At 36.7% G+C, this 19,807-nt stretch overlaps 1 protein-coding gene across 3 annotated transcripts in view; it reads right to left on the bottom strand.

Moving 5' to 3' along the window:
• Window positions 1-5,592: 5,592 nt before the first annotated feature.
• Window positions 5,593-19,807, bottom strand: part of ZNF92 (zinc finger protein 92) — a 30,384-nt gene continuing 16,169 nt past the window's right edge. Inside the window, exons 2-4 of one of the 3 annotated variants that reach the window (XM_010377754.2) lie at window positions 18,701-18,827; window positions 17,807-17,902; window positions 5,593-8,340 (exon numbers count right to left, since the gene is read on the bottom strand). In XM_010377754.2, coding sequence (XP_010376056.1) covers window positions 6,806-8,340; window positions 17,807-17,902; window positions 18,701-18,827 — 1,758 coding nt within the window. In that variant the 3' untranslated portion in view covers window positions 5,593-6,805. The remainder of the gene's footprint in view (window positions 8,341-17,806; window positions 17,903-18,700; window positions 18,828-19,807) is intronic. The other 2 variants (XM_010377755.2, XM_010377756.2) reach the window with 2 other exon arrangements.

Genomic DNA, 19,807 nt, shown 5'->3' with positions numbered 1-19,807 from the left:
CTCAGACAGTAAAGAAGAGAGGTTGCAATAGGAAAAGCTTGGAGATCCTGTTGCCAACACCAGTCGGGCTGTTGGAGGCTGGGGTTACTCCAGAAGTCTTTGGGTAACACCAGGGTGTGACCCTGGATAGGAACCATCTTGACCTCTTGATGTCGTCCAGTCCCACGCAATGGATAGGCTCTGCATGGCGGGAAACCAGTTTGAAACAATGCTAACGTTGCCAGCACCCTGAGGGCACTGGGGGTTTGTTAAGTTCTCTACAGCAAAACAGTTGTCCAAATCTTGAGAATGATGGCCACGCTAAAGGTTTTTTTTAACTGGCCCAGTTTTTTAATTTTAAAATTGAGGACAGAAGGCCTCAAAATGAAAGGAAAAAGTTAGAATCCACTCCTATCCTCACCCTTCTGATGAATCTACCTTGGATTCTGAATGGGATCCCACAATAATAAATAATTAAAGTATATTAAATTTTCTAGTGACTAAAATAAAATAGATTGAAATTACTAGTCACTTACACTGTGGTTTTAAATGTTATTTAATGAACACGTGAAGTTTCTTTTAAACTCATTTTTAACAACCCATTTCTATTTATGCATAGGGGTGAATGTTTCTACACCAGGTCTTTCGAAATTCTATAAGCTAACATCTCTGAAACCTCTTGGCCTATAACCCAAGAAATGTTTTATTTCCAAATGTACAGCTAAAATAAATGACTCTACAGCATTATTTTTTATTTATTAACTACACTAGACAATAGAGTTAGTTTGCTACTCTACTCTTTTTGGGAAAAATGGTGAGTAGTTTAATCACATGTTTCTTAGAATAAGCCATTTATTTATGAAAATATGAGGCTATGAAAATCATGCAAAATTACTGAATTAGGAAAAGAAAATATTTTTAAAAAAATAAAATAAAATTCTTATGGCCATAGCCCAAGAATGATGAGACAGAGAATGTGGGTTATTTAAAACCACACTGCTGCAAATGCTCATTCCATCAAAACCATTCTGATGAAAAAAAAAAAGAAAGAATAACGGGCCAGAAGTGCTTTTAGAATACTTTTCTGATTCTACTGAAATATCTAATTTTTATTTGTCTTTATTATTTGCCATATAGACATCTGTACTTCCACAAAAGATGCCATGAATTTCAAGATAATATGCTCACACATATATTCCCCTAGAAGGGCCCTGGTGTGTTTGCAATCAAGGTGTAGCCTTTCTGGCCTTCCTTGTGCTGCTGCGTTTGTGCAAAACAGGAAGGCAGGAAGTAAAGCAGAGTCAATCAAAACATGTCCAGTTTCTACAGCCAGATGTACGTTGATGTTTGCATTACGTTGATGTTTGGACACTGAATAATTTCATTGCTCAATTAGTGTATATCATACCTGATAAGTGGTTTTTCAATGTTTGTCTTCCTTCCTTCCTTCTTCTTAGAATTCCCAGTGTTTATTTTTCCATCTTTGTTTCCATGTGCACCCCATGTTTAGCTCCCACTTATAAGTGAGAACATGTGGTATTTTTCTGTTCTGTGTTAACTTGCTTAGAATAAGCTTCTGCTGCATCCATGTTGCTGAAAGGACATTACTTCATTTTTTTTTCTGTGACTGTATAGTATTGCATGGTGTATAAGTATCTCATTTTTCTTATCCAGTCTAAGATTCATGGGTTCCTAGTTTAATTCTACATCTTTGCTATTTATAAATAGTGCTACAATAAACATGTGAGTGCAGGTGTCTTTTTTGATAAAATAATTTATTTTCCTTTGGGTAAATACCCAGTAATGGGGTTGATAGGTAAAACGGCAGTTGTATTTTTAGTTCTTTGAGAAATCTCCAAACTGCTTTCCACTAAGGCTGAACTAATTTGCATTTCTAAAAGTGTATAAAGATTCCCTTTCTTTCACGACTTCAACTTTTTTTTTTTTTTTTAATTTTAATAACAGCCATTCTAACTGTTGTGGGATGGTATCACGTTGTCATTTTGATTTACACCTCTCTGATGATTAGGAATGTTGAGCAACCTTTTTTTTTTTTTTTTTTGAGACAGAGTCTCACTCTGTCACCCAGGTTTGAGTGAAGTGGTAGAATCTCAGCTCACTGCAGCCTCTGCTTCCTGGGTTCAAGTGATTCTTGTGCCTCAGCGTCCTGAGTAGCTGGGACCACAGGCATGGACCAACACACCTGGCTAAGTTTTGTATTTTAAGTATAGATGGGGCTTCACTATGTTGGCCAGGCTGGTCTTGAACTCCTGGCCTCATGTGATCCTTCTGCCTCAGCCTCCTGCGTAGCTGGGACTACAGGCATGCACAAACACACTTGGTAAGTTTCATATTTTAAGTACAGATGGGGTTTCACTATGTTGGCCAGGCTGGTCTTAAACTCCTGGCCTCAAGTGATCCTTCTGCCTCAGCCTCAGCCTCCCAAAGTGCTGAGATTACAGGCATGAACCCCCACTCTGGCCAATTTGGTTTTTTTGGCAGCTTTTATGTCTTCCTTTGAGAAGCGCCTATTTATCATTTGTATGCTTTTAAAAATGAAATTTCTTATAGATCATATATATTAATCCCTTGTATTCAGTTTGCAAATCTCTCATTTCATACTGTAGATTGTCTATCTGTCGATAGTTTCTTTCGCTGTGCAGAAGCTCTTTAATTAGGTGCCAACTTCCAATTTTTTTTTTTTTTTTGCACTCATGTTTAAGGTGTTAGTCATAAATTCTTTCTAGAGGCCAAAGTCTAGTGAAGTACTTTCTAAGTGCTCTAGGATTTTTATAGTTTAGTCTCAGTCAAGTCTTTAATCTATCTTGAGTTATATTTTTTATATGGTGAGAGGTAGGGGTCCAGTTTTCCCCCTGTACCATTTATTGAATAGGGTTTATTTCCCTTGGTTTATTTCGTTGACTTTGTCACAAATAAGTTGATTGTAGAAGTGTAGCTTTTTTTCTGGGCTCTCTCCTCTGTTTCACTGGCCTATATATATATATATTTTGTACCAGAACTATGCTGTACTGGTTACTGTAGCTTGTAAGTGCAATTTGAAGTCGGGTAATGTGAGACCTCCAGGTTTATTGTTTTTGTTTAAACTTGCTGTGGCTATTTGGGCTCTTTTATCCTTCCATATGAATTTTAAAATACTTTACTTCTTCTAAATCTATAAAAAATGGCATTGAAGGCTGAGCACAGTGGCTCACGCATGTAATCCCAGTGCTTTTAGAGGCTGAGGTGGGCAGATCACTTAAGATCGGGAGTTGAAGACCAGGCCCTAGCCAACATGGTGAAACCCCATCTGTACTAAAAATACAAAAAATTAGCCCGGTGTAATGATGTGTGCCTATAGACCCAACTACTCCAGAGGCTGAGACAGAAGAATTGCTTGAACCTGGCAGGCAAAGGTTGCAGTAAGCCAAGACAGAGTGTACTTATGGGTTATCATTAAGCATCTGTTATACAGCAAGCACTGTCATGTTTCTTTGCTGCATTTATATGTAAAAACATCATCCTGGTCGGGCGCAGTGGCTCACGCCTGTAATCCCAGCACTTTGGGAGGCCAAGGGGGGCAGATCACGAGGTCAGGTGTTTGAGACCAGCCTGGCCAACATAGTGAAACCCCGTCTCTACTAAAAATACAAAAAATTAGCTGGGCTTGGTGGTGGGTGCCTGTAATCCCAGCTACTTGGGAGGCTGAGGCAGGAGAATAGCTTGAACCTGGGATGCAGAGGTTGCAGTGAACCGAGATCGCGCCATTGCACTCCTGCCTAGGCAACAGTGTGAGACTGTCTCAAAAGAAAAGAAAAAAAAAAATCCTGACTTATGAAGTCTCCCCAGTACATACCCTAACAAATTGGCTCACTACATAAATTTACTTATGTCAATTAAAAAATCTGAAAGCAGTTGGGCATGGTGGCTGTTTGTAATCCCAGCATTTTGGGAGGCCAAGGCAGGCGGATCACGAGGTCAGTTCGAGACGACCCTGGCCAACAAGGCAAAACCCCGTCTCTACTAAAAATACAAAAATTAGCAGGGTGTGGTGGTGGGCACCTATAATCCCAGTTACTCAGGAGGCTGAGGTAGAACTGCTTGAACCCGGGAGGTGTAAGTTGCGTGAGCCAAAATCGTGCCATTGCACTCCAGCCTGGGCAACAAGACCAAGCCTACGTCTCAAAACAAAATTTGGAAGCAGCAATAACTAAAAGTAGGCTTACCGCCGGGTGCAGTGGCTCACGCCTGTAATCCCAGCACTTTGGGAGACCAAGGCAGGTGAAATCACCTGAGGTTGGGAGTTCGAGGCCAACCTGACCAACATAGAGAAACCCTGTCTCTACTAATACAAAATTAGCCAGGCATGGTGGCACATGCCTGTAATCCCAGCTACTCTGGAGGCCGAGTCAGGAGAATCATGTGAACCCAGGAGGCGGAGGCTGCGGTGAGCCAAGATCGTGCCACTGCACTCTATCCTGGGCAACAAGAGCAAAATTCCATCTCAAAAAAAAAAAAAAAAATTAAAAAAGGGAGACTTATATAGGGTTCTCCAAGTAAAATAACAAAATGGAATGTTCTAACTAAAATACACTAATTGTGGAATTACATCTAAAAACTATTTTTGTGTGCAATTTTATAAAAATAATTTATAATCCCTGATGAGCCCACATAATGAATACTTCAAAAACTATAAAACAAATTATAAGAAACAGAAAAATTATGGGTCTAGCATGAGTTCCAGGCAAGTAAAACAGAGGAATTGCCTGGGGGAGGTTATGAACCATAAGCCATAAGATCTTACAGTCATGAATTCAATACAAAGCAGCATATAGATTTGCCTTACGCATATTTGAGGTTTTTAGTTTTCCAGTAGTCACCTTATTAAAATGTTTTCTCAGTTTCTTCTGAAAATAGAAATTCATACTTACAAAAACATACTTCATAATTTTCTTACACCTAAGGTTTATTTTTTGAGTAATATATCTTTATGTAAATCAAAACTAAACGTCTGTGTGTGTTTGCAGGCACAGAGGCCACATGTTCAGAGAAAAATACATAACAAATTTTTAAAAATAAAATTTAGGTCTCAGAAATATGGATTTTATTTTTACTTCTGTATAATTATTATGACCATAAAAATGACCCTGTAGTCAATAAGAATTGTACATTTTAAAATGAACAAAAGTGTAGATAGAACTGGATTGTCTGTAATACAAAGAATAAAATGCTAGAGGTGAATACCTCACTTACTCTGATGTCATTATTACATATTGTATGTCTGTATCAAAATATGGCATATATGGCATAAATATATACACACATTATGTACCCACAAATATTAAGAAAAATAAATTTAAATTTTAAAAAGATAAAAATTTAACCTATGGGAACACTATTCTTTAATGCATTTGCAGTTTAAGCCACTGGAAAAGATTACTAGAGATGTAAGTCCACTATGTTACCAAATAATATACTGTTACCATCTTTTACCCCACACCCTTGAGTAAGGTAGAATAGGTTAAAGTTAGTGGCAAAATAACACTTCATCAAATACACAAGTCTTAGCATGTTAAAAAAAAGTTTAATAACAAAATTAAGTTCATACACAATCTAAATTTTTTTAAAGTACTGCATTTTATTACATAAAAGCACAATCAACAAAATGATACACTAATTTTAACTGAAAATGTTTTTTTCTCACTATACTGCAAAAGAGTATTAGTCTAAACATGTACCTCAAGCAGCACTTAATATTCTAAGTTAACCACAAAGAGCATCTCTACATTTTCCTCATGCATCTTATATTTTAATTTTCTTACTCTTCCACAGAAAGGGGCTTAAATAATGCCCACCTTTAAAAAACAATCTCTCATATCTCTGATTCAGCAACAACTGATCACTTGATTTCACATGTGAATACAATAGGAATGAAGAAAAACATGAATTTGAGAGTTAAATTACATTATTAATTGCTTTTCAAAAAATCTGTAATTTTTTTCAAGAAAAAAGTATACTTTGAATGTAATTATAAATCTCCAAAAAATCTTCCACTTCTTTTAAAGTTATATATAAATAACTTATCTAACAATTCTAGTTTTGGATTTCCTATACTCAACACTCTAATTTAGTGTAACGTCTGAAGTGTCAGTGCCTTATGCCTTATGATTTCTACTGTGAATTCTCTGATATTTACATAGACTTAATTTTGGATTAAATATTTTTCATATTTACTGCATCTGCAAAAATATATTTTAGAACGAACTGTTTTCCAAGCTGTAGTTTTTGAAAAAAATGTTTTTCCATATTTATTACATTTGCAGGGTTTTTCTCCAATATAAACTCCCTGATGTTGAACAGTTTGAGCAACTAATGCTTTAGGGTTTTCCTCTGGTACAAAATGTGTACAATAAGATCTATCACAAAAGTAAAGGTACTACAACCCTCTATTTGCAATGTTTGTTTTAAGAATACTCTTCTTCGTGTTAAAGGCTTATATTTTCTGAAAGATCTTTTGACAGTAACTGCATTTTATTAAGTATGAACTCTCTGATGTTCAGATGTGAGCAGATATAAATGGCTTTTCCATATTCTTTACAGAATTTTCCTCAAGTATAAATGCTTTCCTGTGCAATAAGGTGTGAGGATTGGTTAAAAGTTTGCCACATTCTTCATACTTGTAGGATTTTTCTCCATTATAAATTATCTTACCTACAATCAAGTGTGACAACCATTTAAAGGCTTTGTCACATTCCTCACATTTCTAGGGCACCAGTATGGTTTATGTTTAGAAAAGTTTGAGGTGTAGTCAAAATCATTCTCACATCTTTCAGGTTTGTAGTTTCTCTTTAGTATAATTTGAGGATTTGTTAAAGGCTCTGCCACATTCATGTTTGTAGGGTTTCTCTCCAGTATAAATTATCTGATGTGTAATAAGGGTTGAGAAGTTGTTAAAGGCTTTGCCACATTCTTCATATTTGTAGGGTTTCTCTCCAGTATAAACTATTTTATGTGCAGTCAGGTTTGAGGACTGGTTAAAAGTACTGCCACATTTTTCACATTTGTAGGATTTCCCTTCAGTATGATTTATCTTATGTTTAGTAAATATTGAGGACTGGTTAAAGGCTTTGCCACATTGTTCACATTTGTAGGGTTTTTCTCTAGTATGAATTATTTTATGTTTAGTAAGGGTTGAGAATACACTAAAGGCTTTGCCACATTCTTCACATTTGTATGGTTTATCTTCCATATGATTTCTCTTATGTTTAGTAAAAGCTGAGGACCAGCTAAAGGCCTTGCCACATTCTTCACACTTGTAGGGTTTCTCCCCAGTATGAATTATCTTATGTTCAGTAAGGGTTGAGGACTGTTTAAAAGCTTTGCCACATTCTTCACATTTGTAGGGTTTTTCTCCAGTATGAATTCTTTTATGTTTAGTAAGGGTTGAGGACTGGTTAAAGGCTTTGCCACATTCATCACATTTGTAGGGTTTCTCTCCAGTATGAATTATCTTATGTTTAGTAAGGTTTGAGAACTGGTTAAAGGCTTTGCCACATTCTTCACATTTGAACGGTTTTTCTCCAGTATGAATTATCTTATGTTTTTTAAGAATTGAGAATACTCTAAAGGCTTTGCCACATTCTTCACATTTGTAGGGTTTATCTTCCATATGAATTCTCTTATGTTTATTAAGAATCGAGAACTGGTTAAAGGCCTTGCCACATTCTTCACATTTGTAGGGTTTCTCTTCTGTATGAATTCTTTTATGTTTAGTAAGGGTTGAGGACCGGTTAAAAGCTTTGCCACATTCTTCACATTTGTAGGGTTTTTCTCCAGTATGAATTATCTTATGTTTAGTAAGATTTGAGGACCGGTTAAAAGCTTTGCCACATTCTTCGCATTTGTAGGGTTTTTCTCCAGTATGAATTATCTTATGTTTAGTAAGTGTTGAGGACCAGTTAAAGGCCTTACCACATTCTTCACATTTGTAAGAATACTCTCTAGTATGAATTTTCTTATTTTGAGTTAATTGTGAAAGCATGCAAAATGATTTGCCACGGTTTTTACATTTGAAAGGTTTCTTTCCAGTATGTCTTATCTTACTTCTATTTACATTTGAAAATTTATGAAAGACTTTCACATATTTATCACACTGAAATATTTTGCTCTCAGTAGTTGTCAAACATTGGTTAAGTCCATTATAACCTCCTTTGTACACCTTACATGCATCCACGCTTTTATGGTCTTTTTTTAGCTGTAAATTCTCATGTCCATACTTTCCACATGTTCTCAGTATCACTTTTTGGAAAGAATCTTTTATGCTCTGCTCTGGCCAAACATCTTGGGTAAAATGAGAACACATAACTGAAAAAAATTAAAATAACAAGTTACTTCACTTACTAGACGCAGATGAATATACTTTACAAATTTAACCTATAAAATTACACAAACTACCACATAAGATGGCATAGCAAAATACTACAGGCCCTAATTCCTTATAGAAATATAAATGTAACAAAAACATACTGACCAAAATACATTTGTGGAAAAGTTATAAATGAGTTAAATGTGTACAGTGCCCCAGGTGAGAACAATGCAAAGGGCTACATAGAAAGAAAAGAAAACTGTGTTACGTTTACCCAACACAGCTCTTCCTGCTCCTCAATAACCTAATGCCTTTAGCAGTAAATTGCCAATTCCTGGTTTCTTTTTCAGAAGACAAGAAAAATACTGGCACATACATCTTTATTTCTGGCCTCTAGGGGCCTTTCCAGACACTGGTTTCTGTCTCCCATGCCATAAAGTGCTGAAAGAAATGGTGGTATACTTTGGAATGACAGTTTGTCTGCTGAGACCAAAGGTAAACATTACAGCAGCAGAGAGAATGCAGCAGCACCACGGACAACAAACACGTATAGCAACTGATTACTGACTTATCAAAAAACACAAATCAATTCCTTTAACTAAAAAGTAAACACAAAATTTCAGACAAGACACATCCTAAGAACATGTTTGAGAGACTCCGGGAATCTCTAGCCAAGACAACTGGTTTAAGATTATGCCAGGACAAGGCTACATAATAAAGATTGTAACAGGCAGCTTTTTTTTAATGTCCAAATCTCAAAGATTACAATGTATACAAAATATTAGGGCAACATGGCCCCGTCAAAAAATTATACAATTTTTAGAAAGCAACCATAAAAAATAAAGTTATAAATTAAAGAAATTGAAAATAAATTGAATAATATTCCACGAGTGAAATAGAAACACAGATGATTTTTGACAATCAGACAAATGAGGATAACAACAAAAATATTAAAAATATCAACACCCCTTCAGAAATTGTAGAGGTAAAAAATACAAGAAAAAATAATAACTAAAAATCATAAAATAAAAAATGAAGAAGCTAGACAAACTAGGATACACAAAGATACTTAAACACATATACAAGCACAATTTCAGAAGTTACAGACCAGAAGAGAGCCTTGGGAGCTGCAAGACAGAAGTAATGTGTCATTTATATGCACAGTCTTATGAGATAACCAGTGAACTGTCAACAAAAATTTTGCAGGCCATAAACTGTGTGAAACAGTCCAAAACAAAATTAAAACACAGAATGTAAAATTATTGGACACCATCAACTAAATCAATATATTCATGGAAGAAATCTTAGAAGAATATAGAAAAAAAAGTAGTACAGAGGATACTTGAAGATAAAAAAGGCTGAGAACTTTCCAAATTTTGACGTAATAAGACAAAAATTATTCCTAACCAATAACACTCGGTTAGAAATCGTTTTACTTTAAAAACAAGAAAAAAATAGATTTTCCAAAATAAAAGGTAAGGGTGTTCATTATCCCTTGCACAGTCCTATAAGAAATGCTACATGGTGAGCAGGCACCATGGCTCATGCCTGTAATCCTACAGCTTTAGGGGACCAAGGCAATCAGATCACTTGAGACCAGGAGTTCAAGATCAGCCTGAACAACATAGTGAGACACTGCATATACAAAAAGAGAAATGCTAAAATGAGTCCACTATGTTGAAAAATAAAATAATGCTGGACAGCATTAGAAAACTATATATAAATAAAAAGCTCTCTATTAAATGTAAATATAGACAAACATAGAATTCTTTACTATCATAATGATGGAGCATTAAACCCTTAAAGTTCTTCTATAGCATATGAAAAACAAAATATAAATCTGAATAAATCTGTTAATAGAAACACAATATAAAATAATTTGTAATATTAGTAACAAACTAGAAACTTTTAAGATGTTTTTTATAATCTTCATTTTTCAAGATGATTACAAAGATAATATTTATAGAAACTATACAAAACAAAAAATAAAGCATGTCACTATGAGATTAAACAAAAATTTAAGGAGTAAAACAGGAAATGAGAAAAAACGTATCTACACAAGAAACAACAATGAAACTGGTAATAGTAACATCATTTCTTTAAAAAATCATTTTAAATATAAATTAAACTACTTAATAAAAAGAAATGTAATCCCAGGACTTTGGGAGGTCAAGGTGTGCTGATCACTTGATTGCAGGAGTTTGAGACCAGCCTCAGCAACATGGGAAAACCCTGTCTCTACAGAAAATACAAAAAACCAGCTGGGTATGATGGCACATGCCTGTAACCAGCTACTTGACAGGTTGAAATGAAAAGGTCATCTGAATTTGGGAGGTTGAGGCTGCAGCTCATTGCCATGATCACACCACTGCAAACCAGCCTGGTTGACAGAGTGAGATCCTATCTCAAAAAGAAATAAATATGTAAATAAATAAGAAAGAAAGCATGCAATATACTGCCTAAAAGAGATCCACTTTGGCACTAAGTCAAATAAGCTGAAAGTAACAGAATGAAAAAGATCTATATCTATGCAAATAGCAACCACAATTGGGTGAGGTAGTCATAATTATATCAGACATATATGCTTTAAGTCAAGTACCAGCAAGAGATAAAGACTGATATATAATAGTAAAATGGGTCAACTTACCAGGAAATCTATAGTTACCACATCTATCTACTCTTTTAATAAACGAGCTCTCACTTGAATTGATGGAATGTATACTTTTTGATTACTAAGAGGATAGTGCCAAGCCATTCATAAGGAATTTGCCCCCATGACCCAAGCACCTTCCTCCAGGTCCCACATCAAACATTGAGGATTACATCGCAGCCTAAGGTTTGGAGAACGTGAACATCCAATCAATATCATAGACCAACTAGGCTTAACAGACATGTACAAAACTTTCTAGTCAAAAGCAAGGGAATACACAATATTCTTATTTGCAGCTGGTGTATTCTGTTAGGACACATATCAAGTCTTATTAATATAAGAATACTAGCTGGGTGCAGGGGCTCATGCTTATAACCCAACACTTTGGGATTTCAAGGTGGGAGGATGACTTAAAGCCAAAAGTTTGAGGCCAGCCTGGACAACATAGTGAGAACCTGTCCCTACAAATGATCAAAATATTAGCCAGGCATGGTAGTGCATGTCTGTAGTCCCAGTTGCTCAGGAGGCTGAGGAAAAGGATCACTTGAGCCCAGGAAACTGAGGCTGCAGTGAGACAAAATTATGCCGCTGCACTCCAGCCTGTCTCAGAAACAACAATAAATAAACTTAAGACCAAAATAATAAACTGTATGTTTTCTGACCAAAACTGAAAGAAACTAGGAAATAAAAGAAATGTGAAAATAAAACAGATTCTTCAACATATTTTTTTACTCAACAGTCAAAAAACTTCATTTTGGGCCGGGCACAGTGGCTCATGCCTGTAATCCTAGCATTTTGGGAGGCCGAGGCGGGTGGATCACCTGAGGTCAGGAGTTTGAGACCAGTCTGGCCAACATGGTGAAACTCCGTCTCTACTAAATACACAAAAATTAGCCGGGCATGGTCGTGGGTGCCTATAATCCCAGCTACTCAGGAGGCTGAGGCAGGAGAACTGCTTGAACCCAGGAGGCAGAGGTTGCAGTGAGCTGAGATTGCACCAGCCATTGCATTCTGGCCTGGGCAACAAGAGCGAAACGAGGTCTCAAAAAAAAAAAACAAACAAAAAAACTTCATTTTTTTAAGATGTCAATACAACCTACAGTGGTAAAGAAATTCAACATAATCTCTATAAAAATACCATAGCACACAGTTTTTAACATAAATATTGTCTAAATTTTTAAAATTTGATTAAAAACTATAATTATGCAAACACCCATGAAAAAGAACAAATGGGCATTACACTTCCTGATTTCAAAACATATTAAAAGCTACAATAACAAAAACAATGTGGTACTGACACAAAGACAGATAAAGAGATGAAAGAACAGAACAGAGAGCCTAGAAATGAACCCTTCTGTATATGATCAAATGATCTTCCACAAAGTTGCCATGAGCACACAATAGAGGAAAGATAATCTCTTCAAAAAATGGTGAAATTGGATATTAACACTTACAAAGCCGATCCTTTCCTTGAACCATATACAAAAATTATTTTAAATAAAACACTTAGACATAAAAAAATAACTAACAAATCTTAGGAAAAATATAGAAGAAAGACATTATGTTGGTCTTGGCACCATTTACAATATTAATGCACGAGCAACAAAGAAAAGAACAGAAAAATTGAATTACGCTATACTTCAAAATTTTTACACATCAAAGAAAACATTCAAGAGAGTGACAATGTCTCCTACACAATAAGTGAAAATATTTGCAAATCACATGTGATAGGAGTTAATATTCAGAATATATAAACAACTCTTCAAACTGAACAATAAAGTTGAATAACTTGATGAGAAATGAAGGTATGAACAGAAATGAAGAAATTAAACTTTACCATATAAAGTTCATCATATAAAGTATCATATAAAGTTCAGTAATATTGAACTTTAACTGAATCTTTATCAAGAGATATATACATGGGAAAAAGCATTTGAAGGACAGACAAAATTACTAATTTGTAGAGAAATGCATAAGCAGCACAATTAAAAACAAAATCACCTCATACCGGTTAGAATGGCCACTATAAAATTTTTTAAAAGGCACCAAATCTGTTGATGATGCAATGAAAATAAAACCCATGTTATTTTTTGGTGAAAAACAAGGATGCAGCCATTATTTTAAAATATTATATGTTTCTCAAATAATTAAAAATGGAATTATTATTAAACACAGTAATCCCATTTATGAATCTATATCCAAACTATGCAACATAGGATCTTAAAAACATATTTGAACATCCATGTACCAGTATTCACAAAAGCCAAAAGGATGAAGCAACCCAACTGTCTTCTTGATTTATAAACACATCCAAAAATGTAACATATCGATACAATGGAATATTATTCAGCCTTAAAAAAGAAAATGCTTGTCACATTTTAAGATAAACTTTGAGAATATTTTGTCACCTGACATAAGCCAGTAGGAAAATGATGGATACTGTGTGATTCCACTTATATGAGCTATCTTAAACAGTCACACTCATAAAAACAGTAAGTGGAAGGGTGTTTGTCAAGTGCTGGAGAGAGGGTAAAATGGGCAGTTATTGCTTAATGGGTCCTGAGTTTCAGTTTTACAAAATGTAAAATTTCTAGAAGTCTTGCATAATGATGTGAATATAGTTAACACGCCTGAAATGTATAGCTTTTTGGAGACAGGGTCTCACTCTGTCACCCAAGCTGGAGTTCAGTGGCACAATTAAGGCTTACTGCAGCCTCAAACTTCCAGGCTTAAGTAGTCCTCTCCCCTCAATCTCCCAAGTAGCTGGGACTACAGGTGACAACCACCATGTCTGGCTATTTAAAAAAAAGTTGTAGAGAAGGGGTCTCCATATGTTGTCCAAGCTGGCCTCAAACATTTGGGTTCTGGCCAGGCGCACGGCTCACTCCTGTAATCCCAGCACTTTGGAGGCTGAGGCGGGTGTATCACCTCAGGTTGGGAGAGGGAGAACAGTCTGACCAACATGGAGAAACTCTGTCTCTACTAAAAATACAAAATTAGCCAGGTGTGGTAGCACATGCCTGTAATCCCAGCTACTCGGGAGGCTGAGGCAGGAGAATCACTTGAACTCAGGAGGCGGAGGTTATGGTGAGCCAAGATGGCGCCATTGTACTCCAGCCTGGGCAACAAAAGTGAAACTCCATCTCAAAAAAAAAAAAAAAAAAAATTGGGCTCAAGTGATGCTCCTGTCTTGGCCTCCCAAAATCTGAGGATTACAGATGTGAGCCACCACCATGCCTGGCCAGGAAATGTAAACTTAAGTAGATTTAAGATGGTACTACTTATGTGTTTTTACAACAATTACTTTTTAAAAGAAAAACTAAAAAAAAATTGAACTATAAATCTTTCCAAAAATTACCTTCAAATTACACAAGTGTCTCTCTTACCCAAAGGAAATTATATAATATTTATCATTAAACACACGGTGAAAAGAAGAGTATTTCCAGGACTACTCACTTAGACAAAACAACCATTGAAAATCAGCTAAGAAAGAATATACACAAGATATGCTGTAACCAAAATTAAGGTCATATTTATAGATAAAAACACACACATATATAATCAGACTATGATGGACATATGGCTGACTTATTTCTTAGTTAAACCCAACATTCACTTCAAGTGTACAAACAGTAGTGCAAATTGCTAAAACTGTAAAAACAAGAAACAAAATAAACTGATAAGAAACCTAAACAATAAACAGTAATATGGAACTGTAAAACATTAAGAGAAATGTTTACTCATAAAATCTGGTTTGCAATATTGATGTACCATTAAAAAGATTTTGTCTAGATAACTGCAATATTTGACTGTAACTGTGTACTCATGGAAGGCAAGTACGTACGGCAGTAAAATTTCAGAGAAAATGCAGTATAATCATACATAGAGGATTCTAATAAAAAACTTTTAATAAGCATTTTTAAAAATTGAGATAATTTTTATGTTTTAAATATATGCTATTCTTACACAAGGTGAAACTGCTGCAATCCAACTTTAGAAGCAAAGAATAGCTTTACATTTGCCAAATAAAGAAAAAATTTGTATTCTGCTGAATATAGTTAGTGCTTCTGATACATAAAACAAATATTTGGGGGATACATTATGTTATTACTTAGATATAGGCTAAAGAAAGTGGGTGAATGAAAATACTATTCCTTTTTGCCTGCAGCAAACTTAAATTTATAAGTAACTATTTTAGTAATTATGGAGTGCCTACTAATTATCTAATTTACTTCAGGCATAACATGTAAATTCTAGCATATTGTCCTAAAGGTCTGATTCTAAAGCTACAGACAAATTTGAAATAGAAAATACAAAGTAAAAATGTATAGGAAGAGTGACATCAGAAGATAGGACAATAAAAGGTGCCTTATTTTGTTATCCTCCAACAGCAAGCAAATGCGTCAGCCATCCCTCATAAAAATGCCTTTTGAGAGAGTCAGGGATCACGGCTCACACCTGTAATGAAAGCTACATTATACATTAAGGTTGGAGAACTGATTCAGGCCAGGATTTCAAGAACAGAATGGGTTATGAAGCAAGACCTCATCTCAAAAATAAGTGCCTTTAAGAGAGCTTTGAGATCCAGGGAGGGAGTTGTGAAACGCTAAACCCAAGATTGAGGAGTGTTGTTTTCAGAAGGCAGGCCCTCATTCAGGTGGCAAACTAAAGGACTCCTGTTCTTGGCTACAGACCAGAAAATGGCCCACCAAACTTGGTCCCACTGAGAATTCTGAACTTACTCTGTAACCATCACAAACTTCTCCCAGCCACAGTCTGGAAAAGGTCCTGCCGTTCCAGCGGCCTGAAGGAAGACAACCATTTATAGCCATGCAGGCAGGGGGGCCTGCAGACTTTGGCCTTTACTGCGGTCTCTGAAGCAGTTTAATGACTCAGTTCGAACTCTCTGAGCCACAGTTTATGGCCAGTTATATCTACACAGAAACTTACACAGTGGCCTGGGGAAATCCTCTCTGGTACTCAGTGAAAGTCATACTCATCCACATCCTGATAATAAGGTCCACTATACGCAGACGGGACTACAGAAACCCGCCCTACTGTCTGCCCTACAGAGCAAAGTCCTGGAGGCTATTCAGTCTGTTCAAAAATAAAATGGAAATTACAATTACCCAAGCCCCTTGTAACAAGCCAGTAAAGGTGGACCCTAGTGTAGACCCAGCAGCCTTGTGACCAAGCTACACCCCTCTCTACTACAAATCCAGAGGGCATCCCATCACCCTGGGAACCCAACAAAAGATTTTTACCTTCTAAAACCAGTTTATCAAAACTTGAAGAGGTGTTTGCTCCTTCAAATTTACAAACACCAATGCAAAACTATATTGTGCCAATTTCAATGCTTCTATTTTAACATAGCACTGGAAGTATGCGGCAAAAAAATTTAAAAAGTTCTAAAAAGCCATTGAAATTGAAGACAGATAAGTAAAAAGTTGCTGTTTATAGATCACATAATCTTATACAGAGAAAATCATAAACATTTAAACCTGTCTCAACTAATACTCAGTAAATTAGCACAATATAAAATTAACATACAAGCTATGGTTCCATACACGTAAAATAAGCTACCTGATATAGTAGAGGAAAAAACAATCTTATTTGTAATAGCATTAAAACAATACACTTCTCCATCCTGGCTAACATGGTGAAACCCCATCTCTACTAAAAATACAAAATATTAGCCGGGTGTGGCGGTTCACGCCTATAGTCCCAGTTACTCGGGAGACTGAGGCAGGAGAATGGCATGAACTCAGAAGGCAGAGCTTTCAGTGAGCCGAGATCGCACCACTGCACTCCAGCCTGGGCAACAGAGTGAGACTCCGTCTCAGAAAAATAATAATAATATTAATAATATATTTTTGGGCTAGGCATAGTGGCTCACACCTGTAATCTCAGCACTCTGGGAGGCCGAGGCAGGCAGATCACGAGATCTCGATGGTCAAGAGATCGAGACCATCCTGGCCAACGTGGAGAAACCCCATCTCTACTAAAAATACAAAAATTAGCTGGGCATGGTGGTGCATGCCTGTAGTTCCAGCTACTTGGGAGGCTGAGGCAGGAGAATTGCTTGAACCCAGGAGGCAGAGGCTGCTGTGAGCCAAGCTTGCACCACTGCACTCTAGCCTGGCAACAGAGCGAGGCTCTATCTCAAAAAAACAAAAAGAAAAGTAGTTTAACAGAGTTTCTCAAAATTATGCAGTTATTTGTGTGTCCTCAAAAGCAACGGAAAAGCAGTCAGATTGTGCAGTCTCTTACTGCCATGAAAAGGACTTTGGCTTTCACTGTAAACTTGAAGGAAGATCACCTTAGAAAATTTAAAAGCATTAGACAAAAGATGCCCCTATGTGAGAGCAAAACAAAAGTCTGAGGCTTCCCAGAAACTTTCTTTTTTGGAAACAACTTCCCAAATTACATTTTAAAGACTGAGGCTGGGTGCAGTGGCTCACGCCTGTAAATACCAGCACTTTGGAGAGGCTGAGGCGGGCAGATCACCTGAGGTCGAGAGTTCGAGACCAGCCTGACCAATATGGAGAACCCTCGTCTCTACTAAAAATACAAAATTAGCCAGGCGTGGTGGTAGGTGCCTGTAATCCCAGCTGCTTAGGAGGCTGAGGCAGGAGAATCATTTGAACCTGGGAGGCAGAGGTTGCAGTAAGCCGAAATCGCACCCTTGTACTCCAGGCTGGACAACAAGGGCAAAATTCCAACAAGGGCAAAACTCCATCTCAAAAAAAGATTGGCCTTCTCCTTGACTTTTGGACCTCTCATTTGTGTCGTCTGTTGTATTAACTGTCACCTACCTGGGGTTTTGTCTACCATCTCACGTCTCTTCATATTCCAGGGTTCTTTTCCTTGCTCCAGCCAGGTGATCAGGTCTGGCTTAGAGACAGCAATACCTGTTTTATTAAAAATAAGTAACATAAATCTTGCTCACATTCTCCAATTACCAACATAGTAACATGCTCAGTAAAGAAGATGTAATAGCTTAATCTAGTAAATTAATCCCCAAATACTAATTTATGACAAATATGTTAAAAATATTTTAAATTTGTAGATTTTTTGTTTTGTTTTGTTTTGAGTCAGAGCCTCACTCTGTCACCCAGGCTAGAGTGCAATGGCACGATCTCAGCTCACTGCAACCTCCACCTCCCGGGTTCAAGCAATTCTCTTGCCTCAGCCTCCTGAGTAGTTGGATTACAGGCGCCCACCACCACGCCTGGCTAATTTTTGTATTTGTAGTAGAGAAAAGGTTTCACCATGTTGGCCAGGCTGCTCTCAAACTCCTGACCTTAGGTAATCCACTCACCTCGGCCTCCCAAAGTGCTGGGACTACAGACATGAGCCACCATGCCTGGCCTACATTCGTAGATCTTTAATTTTACTTAATACTGCCCAGTACTACTAAATCTACTAAATGAAAAATTGGTGGTAGCAACAATATTTTATGCCAATAAATTTCTGGAATTACCACTAATTTGGAGTAAAGGATAAAGATCAGCTCAGGAATGTGGAGAGTTCAGGTCAAAATGAAACATCTTGAAGAAGTTCTTTTCTACACTGACAAATCTGTTTTCTTGAAAACTGGGATCTGAAACTCATTTATGCAAAGCATAAATTACCAAAAGGCATTCTACAAAGAAGAGAAATGAAATCTTTAGGGTACGTTAGGAATTATGTATTGAAGTTATCCTCACCAAGGAAGACCAGGTTTCTGTAGTTCTCTAACATCACATCTCTATACAAATTCCGCTGTGCAGTGTCCAGGCATTGCCATTCCTCCAGAGAGAATTCTATTTTCACATCCCTAAATGTCAGTGGTCCCTGAAAAACACACACACACACACACACACACAAACACACATATGTTTACTAAGTGGCCATGGGCAGAATTTTTTATTTGACTTAAGGTGAAACGAAAGAGTAAAGAGAAAAAGTTCTGACTTACAGGAGTGACTGAAATTATCCAGTAAAATAATTTTCAATACAGAAATATTTTCTAATATAAATCTGAGAAAAGGGAATGACATGAGATCCATAACACCAGTGTATATATGATACTTTTCTGGATGATAAAGTATAAAATTAAGGGCATGAACACAAACATACATTTTTGAGTGTATATGTTTCAGATGGAAAAGATGTGGAGTTAGAAGGGACCTCTCAAATCTTAATGTGTATGATAAACTGAAGATCTTGTTATGCATATATTTTTTCAGAACATCTGGAATAAAGTCTGAATTTCTTAATTTCTAAGAAGATCACCAATAATGCCAATGATTTTTGCCCAAGAAGATTATTCTGTCAAGCATCCAGTAAGTGGGAGGAGTGTGGGTTTTCCCAGTTTTTCTGACCTATAAACAAAGATGAGAGCCTTCATTTTCCAAAGACAGACATATGCAAAGAAAACCTAATAAAGAAGGGCAGCTGCCAGATTAACTGTAACGGTTTATGCACATCAGCTGCAAAAAGATATTTAATAATCGGATGGGCCCAGTGGCTCACACCTGTAATTCCAGCAGTTTGGGAGGCCGAGGTGTGCAGATCACCTGAGGTCAGGAGTTCAGAGACCAGCCTGGCTAACATGGTGAAACCCCGTTTCTACTAAAAATACAAAAAATTAGCCGGGCATGGTGGCACGTGCCTGTAATCCCAGCTACTCGGAAGGCTGAGGCAGAAGAATCGCCTGAACCCAGGAAGCGGAGGTTGCAGTAAGCCAAGATTGCGCCATTGCACTCTAGCTTGGGGAACGAGAGTGAAACTCCGTCTCAAAAAAAAAAAAAAGAAAAAAAAGAAAACACTTA

This window comes from Rhinopithecus roxellana, chromosome 6 (genome assembly GCF_007565055.1).
Source record: "Rhinopithecus roxellana isolate Shanxi Qingling chromosome 6, ASM756505v1, whole genome shotgun sequence".
NCBI classification, from domain to species: Eukaryota; Metazoa; Chordata; class Mammalia; order Primates; family Cercopithecidae; genus Rhinopithecus; species Rhinopithecus roxellana.
This window is presented reverse-complemented; position numbering and strand designations above follow the sequence as displayed.